Source organism: Nesoenas mayeri (genome assembly GCF_963082525.1).
Source record: "Nesoenas mayeri genome assembly, chromosome: 21".
NCBI classification, from domain to species: domain Eukaryota; kingdom Metazoa; phylum Chordata; class Aves; order Columbiformes; family Columbidae; genus Nesoenas; species Nesoenas mayeri.
This window is the reverse complement of record NC_137571.1, coordinates 5,986,983-5,995,982: the sequence shown is the minus strand read 5'-3', so window position 1 is coordinate 5,995,982 and position 9,000 is coordinate 5,986,983. Positions and strand designations below refer to the sequence as shown.

Sequence of the window (9,000 nt, the reverse complement as noted above, 5' to 3'; positions counted from 1 at the left end):
CGTTGACCCAAATAAGTGGGACTGGGAGGAAAAGTGAGAGTGAAGAGGTGACACATCATTGCACCATGACTCGGGACAAAGGCCGGATCCTGAGGGCCTGTTGACTGCAGTGGGAGTTTGTTGGCCCACAGTGCAGCTAAACAAAATACAAGAAATTCAAGCTGTGGCACAGATCAGAGCTCCGGTGAGACAGTCCTGTAACCAGTCTGAGAAGTGCTGGGCCCTCGCCCATGAGCCACTTGCAACACACAAAGAACAAAGAGAAATTTGACTTTGAACTCTGCTCTCCTGTATCCAGAAGACCAGTTGCATTTTCATATGCTGTATATCAGCTTGTACCTATTCTACACCAAATACCTAAACAATCTACCTGTGAATAAAAAACCAGCTGCTTATGCATCATAGAGTACGTGGCATTATGGCATCAGACCCCATGCAAAGGAACGTATGTAGTGTTGCACGAGATGTTGGCATTTAACATGTTCTTGTAACAAAGCAGCATCCACTCCTGCCTCATCAACTGCGCAGTCCAGTATGAAACAGGCAACCTGCATTCAGTCCTCTGACTTCCTTGAAACACAAGTAGTTTATGGAAAGGAGACTGAGGAGCAGTTCTTTTCTAAGATTTGCCCACTTAAACTCAGCCTTGTGGAACTATGGCTTAGTCCCTGCTTGTGGAAATTTCTCTTCTAGAAACAAAACTGTAAGTATTGGGAATGATCTGAAGTCTTGTCATTTCAGTCTTTGAAAATCCACTTAATTAAAGTCCATTCAGCTTGCAAGGTGAAAGGCTCAGGGTTTCTCTTTATAGGGAGCAGAAGAATCAACGTTTAAATAAGATATGGCAACAAGGATTGGACAGTGACTGCAATGTATGGCCACTGGGAGGATGGCCACTCAGTCCATTGCCACTTGGACCAGCAGAAATCATTCTCTGCAGACAATGCATCCCAAAGGCAGGTGCTGATGGGGACGGGGACGGTGTTCAGAGGGACAGCCCTCCTGGCTGCGCTCCAGGCTGAGAGCAGACGGAGAATTAACGCCTCCTCCCATCCAAGTCTGTGGAGAGCTTTTTACTGGCGTCAGTGGCAACAGGATCAGAGTAGAGTCTTAAGGCTCTTCCCCTGGAGCTTAGAGGAGTTTAATGGAATAAAGTCTAAGTTGTAATTAATTGGCTTCTGCTTCTCCTGCAGGAAAGAGTTAATGAAGGCAAAGCTTGTCTGGCCGAGGGAATGGTACGGCTCCAGTAGAGCCATGACTCACAGATTGAACAACCTGCCAAAGCACTGAGCATCCTCAGCTCCCTCCATCTCAACAGTACGTTTGTGAATTGGTCCAGCATCGTGGCTGGAAAGGTTTGTCCCTTGCAGCACTCGCTCTTCCTGCTCAGTTCAATGCTATTTTCTTTCACACCACTGCCTGCTGGATAGGTCTTTACACATCTACCTCTTTTATGTTGTTTGCGTGGTGAGGACCCCCTGGTAATCTCATCAGGATCTCTACAGGACTAAGGGAAGTAGAGGTTAACGGAATAATTGAAACTAGTAAGGAAATGGCTAAAGAGAGGACAGAAACTGATGATAGACTGCTGGGAAGCAACGTACACGGAGAAATTATTGGGTGAGTTGGTCAAAGAGGAAGCTTGGAACTGGCCAAGTGAGATACTTTCATCGTTGAGCTTGGCTCAAGAAGAGGAGCGTCCTCTGCCTCAGATATCAGAGCAGGGCCAAGGATGAGTCACAAGACGTGCAAAAAATACGATAGAGTGACAGTGCAGGCAGGAGACAGGGAGGAGTCTTGGTCTTGACAGTGAGCTGAATTATATCACTTTGAATCCAGACTAGCAAAGCATAAATATATGGATTAGCACCAGTATAAGAGATTGAAACCTGAGGTGGAGAGTTTAAACCAGGCATGTAACAACAAAATTACAGGGATTCATCGCGTCATCTCTCAACTCTTGCACCTCAACCTTGACAAAAAGACAATTTCTGCCTCCCTGTTGTTCGACATCTGTACATTTTTCAAAACACCCCATTTTGGGAAGCCAACCTGGGAAGCACAGCCTGCCAATACCGAAAGACCAGCTCTGGAACTGTGCATCGTTAGAGTAATCAATGTGGAATGCACATATCCTGCACCAAATCTGATTGGAAAATGACCAAATGAACCATTCTCCGTGCAATTCCCCTTCCTCAGCAGTCGGGTCACCGCGCTGGCTGCAGTCACGGCCGCCTGACCACGAGGGGCGAGCACACGAGGGCTCCCGCTGTGGCGCTTCCTGAGTCCCGTTACTCGCTGCAATCTCATAAAATACCGGCCGCTTCTCCTCCATGTTCGAGTTGATATTAGATTGACAACATCAAGTGACGGCACAACCGTAGACACCTTTATCTGCTGTATGCATAATCTTTCTGGCTGAACCCCCGCCAAACTCATCCCCTGGTCTTATCTTCTCTAAACTGAGTATTTATTCATGTGGTTGTTTTATGTAAACTGCAAAGAGCCTCATTAAATAGAAACCGTAACTCAAAAGCTTCATTATTAAGCTTTTGTATTATTTTGGGAAGAAATGCTTTGTGCCTTAGGCACCTGATGCAGCCCAGTCCTGAGCCCTTGAGCTTCGGGAGAGGACGAGGTGTTTGCAGACAAAACTCTGCATCACTTGAATGCCGGAAGTACCAACATTTCTGTGCTTCCGTGTTCTCATTTATATTAGAAATGCTACTGAAAGAGTTTGAGATGAAAGACACAGACGCACGGTTAAGAACACACAGGCGGTGAAGGCATTTCTCTGAAGCTGGACATTAATTCTGCAGGATTTTCCCTTCCTTAGTTAGACTGAATCCAATATACACTTTCCCCAGCCATCAGAATTGTGCAACTGGTGCTTCACCAGACAAGAATCGTGGCATCTTGTTCCTAAACAATGGGCAGCTGCTAAACAGGCTAAAATTAAAGAAGGTAACAAATCGGTATCCAAAATTTGCATTTCTTCTGTTGAATGAGATTTTTCTGGGACAGCTTGTTTTCCACAGCAAAGAGCAGCTTTTTAAAATTCAAACCTTCAGCAGCATTAACATGCTGGGTGCAGATCTGTACCCTGTCATACTTCTTATCTCAAGGACAGCACCTCCAACAGCAAAACGCCGCATCCATCACATGGGAACATTAGCAAGCGTCCAGTCGGCTTGAGTGTGAATAAAACACCTGACCCACCAGCTTTGTGCCGAGTCAGCGGCTCTCCAAAGCTGCCACGAACCTCCCGAAACCTTCGTGCAGGTTGTGTCTTTACAGTAGCGTGCATACGTGATTAACCAGTGTTATACTTGCAGGAAAAGGCTAAGAAAGGTGAGTGGGACTTGATGCGTGGGGACACTGCGGTGTCACACGTGTGCCCAAAGTGATGCTGAGCGTGTTGGGGGTGAGGAGAGCTGCTGTGTTAATCTCCCGGGCCGCGGTGCCTGTCTCAGGATGTGTGCGCGGGTGCGCTTTGCTTCCCTTTGTTTTGTTTGGTACTTTTAATCCCCCGGGGCATATCTCTGAGCTGAAGAACTTCAGAGCTGATAGAGCTTTTTAAAGTGGGGATTATGTAAATGCATATTATGGGGCTTTCATAAATAGAGATTATTTGTCGAATAAATTTGAGTGCTTCCTTTGGAGCCATTAAGGTCTGTTGTGTAAATAGGAATTTAGCGACTGCCTAATCTAAATGGTGTTGATTCAATAAAAGATCACAACAGCTCTCGTTGTGTTCATTTTGGCCTTGTGAGAACAAATTTCTGGCCAATTTTCAAATAATTACATGACCACATATGACTGAGGCTAATCATAGCGCGCAGACCTCGCACACCTGTATTACAGCTCCCCACATTTCACTCTCTATTTCACTTCCTCTTGGTTTTATGGGTAAAATAACTGTTGTCCAAGCCACTAACTTGTTCATTGTCACTCACTAAATTAAGACTTGACTTTGGGGCTCCTCTCAGCAGATAACACTGGTGTCTCTGCAGGAGTGGTGCAAACTCCAAACACATTCCGTGGTGCCCGGAGGAGCCGCAGCGGCCGTGGATGGAGCTCATGGGGCAAACGCTGCGGAGGAAACAGCAGCTTCACTTCCCCGGTACCCTCAGTGACCAGGTGACTCCTGAAGAGCAGAAGAAGGTGTTCCACGGGGATTCCTCATCTTCCTCTGTTCCTTGCCATTTCCAGTCTTTACATTGAACTTCTATTAAGCAAAACAAGGCTAAAGCACAAGCTGTGCACAATGCCTTGGGATGGAAAGGTGGTTTCCAGTACTACTGTGTAAATGGTCTGTGATGGGGACTTTTCTCCTTTGCTGGCTTCTGAAATACACAAACAGATTAAAGTTTGAAACGCAATCCAGTCCTCAGCCTTTGGAAATGATTCATTTCTACTAATGATTTACTGATTTACACACTGCTTATTTTGCATAAGTTAGAGCTGGGCACATTTATTCATTGTGATTCCCTTAAAAATGGATATAAATATCAAAAGCAATTGGCTACCAAAAATTTGAATATTATGGCACTGCATCATGGAGAGTTGACATGAATATGGGTCTAGGTCAGAAAAAAATATACAGAAAATGCTTAACCAAGTGTGATATTTTATACCATGTCACTGCATCATCTGAAAGGTTCTATTCATTACAAACGTATGCAGTGTTTGCAAAGGATTCCTCAGAAAAAAAAAGAGGGAGACCATTATTTTCCTAATGAAATATGCTCCATGATCTATGAAACCCATCTCTCCTGCAAAGTCCTGCCTCTTTCTAGGGCTGTATACTTGAAAAGAGAAACTGGTTTCAGCGAAAGGAACCAATTGCACATCATTCCATGGCCAAAAATGCAGATGTTCCATCCCGAACTTGTCGGTTTTAGCTGGGACAGTGCAAAGCTGAGCCTGCCGGCAGCAAGGTCTGTCACTCATGGCTGTTCATTCCGTGCTTCAGCAGAACAAGGGCCAGCGTTTCCCCAGCCCCTGACGTGATCCTGCTGCCGACAGTTTGGCCCTGGGCTGCTGAGGGGCAGCAGCAGTTCCTGCTGGGTTGGCTGTTGTCACCCCGCCTGCTGCAGGCCTGGAGGACAGACGGACCTTTCCAGCCTGGCACAAGCCCGCACAACCAGCAGCTCCACGGGCTGGGCAAACCGGGAGAAGGGTCTGGTGTGCGCCAAACGGGAGCGATCACGCGTCACGCGCCTCCGGGGGGGTGTGGGCAGCACCTTCACCCGCGGCGCCAGGGGCTTGACGCAGCACAGCCCGCACACCGCGCCAGGTGGGCAGCGCGAGCAGGGTTTGCACCGCGCAGCGCCTGCCCAGGCATCTCCTGTCGACTGCAAGAGAGCAGGGCCTCCGAGCGCGGCCATTGACATGTTACACTCGTACGCGTATTGATCCGATGGTCCATTGTTCACCCAAGCCCTTGGCAAAGGTCACTGTCTCTGCTCCCACAGAGGCGGAGATTAATTTTCACAAGTGATTAATGTTCCTGGTGCCCATCCCGATGCACTTTGGGCCTCAAGCCCCAAGTGAAGTCTGGAGCTGAGTTAATTAAGGTGTCCCTTACCCCTCTCCCAGCATTGCCAGACACGTCCGTTGCTTGTTGTCATTCTCTTTTCCCACAAACTCCTCCACCCTTTATCCTGTGCCAACCCTCAAACCAGCTCTGAGACGGCTCTGAGGCTGCTTCCAAGACCCACATTTCCCGTGACACCCAATCTCAGATTCTCCTTTCTTGGCCCTCGGTGCTTTATCCTATGGGGTGCTCAGGAAGGAGCTCCAGCCGTCCCGGGGACCACGGGCTGGGTTTACGGAAAAGGCAGATCATGGCTTTTCATGTCGAGAAGCTCTGGGTTACCGCAGGGTTCATGGGCAAAGGACGCTGCGGCAGCTGTGGGAGGCCGCGTTTCCCACCTGCTTTGCAGCAGCCCGAAGGCACCGGGCAGAGGGCAGACACGGCCAGAGCCCGGCCCGGTGCGGGTGCGGTGCCGCTGTGGCCGGGCCGGTCCGGTCCGGTCCGTCGGAGCCCCGGCGCGCCACGCACGTGCCCCCGCGCCACGCGGCCGCCCGCAGCTCGGCATCAATGAACCGCCCTCCTCCAATCGGCGGCCGCCCCGCCGGCGGGCGCACGCGGGCTCCCCCGCCGAGCGCCTCCGCCGGCCAATCCGTCGGCAGCGCCCGCCCGCCGCCGGCCAATGGCGACGCGGAGCGCGGGGCGGCGCCCCGTGCCGGCGGCGCCCTATGGCGGAGCGGCGCGGGCCGCCGGCGGCGGCGGGCGGGCCAATGGGGCGCGGGGGCGGGGCCGGCGCGCGGCAGCCCGGCGCCCCGGCGCGCGGCTCTAAAGCGCGGCGCGGCGCGGGCCGGCGCACTCGCCATGGCCGCCACGGCGCAGTACCTGCCGCGGAGCGCCGCGCTCATGCACCCCGACGGGGACCGGCTGCACCAGGGCACCACGTACCGCGAGGTGCAGAAGATGATGCACCACGAGTACCTGCAGGGGCTGGCCCCCGCCGCCGGGCACGCCGTCGGGCTGGCGCACCACCAGTGGCTGCCCAGCGCCGGCACGGACTGGGGCAGCGGCGGGGGCGGCGGCGGCGCGCACCTCCCGCCCGCCGAGCACGCCAAGGGCGGCCCGCCGGGGCCCCGCGAGGAGCTGTCCGCCGCCGCCTTCCACCACCGCCCGCACCTGGTGCACCAGCCGGCGGCGGGCGGCGCGGCGGGCGGCTGGGCGCAGGGCGGCGCGCACCACCTGCCGCCCATGTCGCCGCCGTCGGGACAGCCGCTGCTCTACGCGCAGCCCTACGCGGGCCTCAACGGGATGCTGGGCCCGCCGGCGCCGGCGCTGCACCACGGGCTGCGCGACCCGCTGGGCGCCGAGGAAGCGGGCGCACACGAGCTGGCGGCATCGCCGCCGCCGCTGGGGCCGCCCGAGCCGTCGGACGAGGACGCGCCGAGCTCGGACGACCTGGAGCAGTTCGCCAAGCAGTTCAAGCAGCGGCGGATCAAGCTGGGCTTCACGCAAGCCGACGTGGGGCTGGCGCTGGGCACCCTCTACGGGAACGTCTTCTCGCAGACGACCATCTGCCGGTTCGAGGCGCTGCAGCTCAGCTTCAAGAACATGTGCAAGCTGAAGCCTCTGCTCAACAAGTGGCTGGAGGAGACGGACTCCAGCACGGGCAGCCCCACCAACCTGGACAAGATCGCGGCGCAGGGCCGGAAGCGCAAGAAGCGCACCTCCATCGAGGTGGGCGTCAAGGGCGCCCTGGAGAACCACTTCCTCAAGTGCCCCAAGCCCTCGGCGCACGAGATCACCTCCCTGGCGGACTCCCTGCAGCTGGAGAAGGAGGTGGTGCGGGTCTGGTTCTGCAACCGGCGGCAGAAGGAGAAGCGCATGACGCCGGCCGGGGTCCCGCACCCGCCCATGGAGGACGTTTACGCACAGGCGGACACGTCGCCGCTGCACCACGCGCTGCCCGGCGCCGTGCAGTGACTGCCGGGCCCCGCCGCGGCCCCGACGGCGGCGGAGCGGGCGCGGGCGGCGGGAGATGCGCTTTAATTTATTCCTCAGACTGGCCCGGCCGCGCCCGCTGCGCGCCCCGCGCTGTATTTATTCGCCCGCACGGGCGCCCTGCGCGCCGCAGCAGCAGTAGCCAAAGGTTTGCGATCTCTAATTTATTCCCTCCCTCGCGTGGCCGCCGGGGCGGCCCCGGCCCGGCCCGCCCTGTCCCCGCTCCGCCCGGCCCGGGCTGTCCCGGAGGACGTTTCGATATCGTTTCCCGGCCCGTTTCTATTTATTTTCTAACCGTGCGCGGAGCTTTCTCCCTCCCGTTGGTGGGTTCGGTCCGGTCCATCCCCTTGGGTTTCGGTTTTTGTTTGTATCTTTATTGCAAAACCAATGTAGACTGCGAGGGTACGTTTCTATTTATGTTATAGTAAATATTTTATTACTTACATAAACCATTTACCCAGGAACCGGTCTCGTGTGGTCTTTGCGGGCCGGGGCCGGCTCCGTCGCGGCGCTTCGTTCCGGGGGCCCCTCCGAGTCCCCCTGCAGCGACCGGCGGCGGCTGACGGGCCCCCCGGGGCTCCGGTACCTCCGGGACGCCCCGTTGCTCCCCAGTCGCGTTTGCCGTTAACGGCACTTTGGCAAAACTTCGTTGCGCTTAATGCGCTTGTGTCTGCACACGCGTGAACAGCCCCAAACCCGTTCTGCACAACTCGGGAGCGCTGGCCAAGCGTGGGAGCTTTGTGTTTGTGCTACTGCCGAGTTTTACCGATCTTAATGTAACTTTTTGCAGCGGGAGCAGAAAACATTCTGAACGGAACTGATCACAGAAGTAGCGAATGTGCGGTGGGGTTGCTAAGAAGATTCCTGCTTCCCACTCAAACCACCCTCAGGCTTTCTGCTCTCTCCAGTTTTCCCTTTCATGGTTTCATGCCCCGGTGTTTTGTGGCTGTGCCAAGAGGGGCTGAAAACTTAGTTATTGCGTTCTCTATTTGCAGCAAATGTCAAGAAAAGTCACCTGTGAGGACTGTGGTTGCTTTTACTTTGACTCCTGCAGCGTTCTGTCTGCTGGCGCAACTTTTGCAATGTGTGTAGCTCTTGCACTGATGAAATACTTGAAATCTGGTAGTAAAGCACCAAATTATTACTTCATATTTGGCAGAGAACTTAGCAACGTTCTTCAACATCTGGCACTTGCTGGTTTCCCTACTTTACTCTTGATACCAATTATATGCTGGGAAAACAGTAGGTTTGAAAGGGATTTTCTCGTGCCAGCACTGCATCCTGCATGAGAATTCATAGATACTTATTTTTCTATATATATAAGCTTTTAACATGTGAAATGTCACTTACACTTGAAAGTTTATACGTGAAAACTCTTGTCTTGGCTGTGCTTTGATTTAGTTGCATTTTGTGCCTTTTTGGGGGGGGGTGGGGGGTGTTCAATACTTGCCTAAGCAACAAAGCATTTG

At 53.7% G+C, this 9,000-nt stretch overlaps 1 protein-coding gene across 1 annotated transcript; it reads left to right on the top strand.

The window, feature by feature from the left end:
• Window positions 1-6,397: 6,397 nt before the first annotated feature.
• POU3F1 (POU class 3 homeobox 1) lies at window positions 6,398-7,513 on the top strand (the record flags this gene model as incomplete). The annotated part of the gene is made up of 1 exon (XM_080357776.1): window positions 6,398-7,513. One exon carries the CDS (start codon window positions 6,398-6,400, stop codon window positions 7,511-7,513), a length of 1,116 nt encoding a protein of 371 aa, XP_080213902.1.
• Window positions 7,514-9,000: the final 1,487 nt, after the last annotated feature.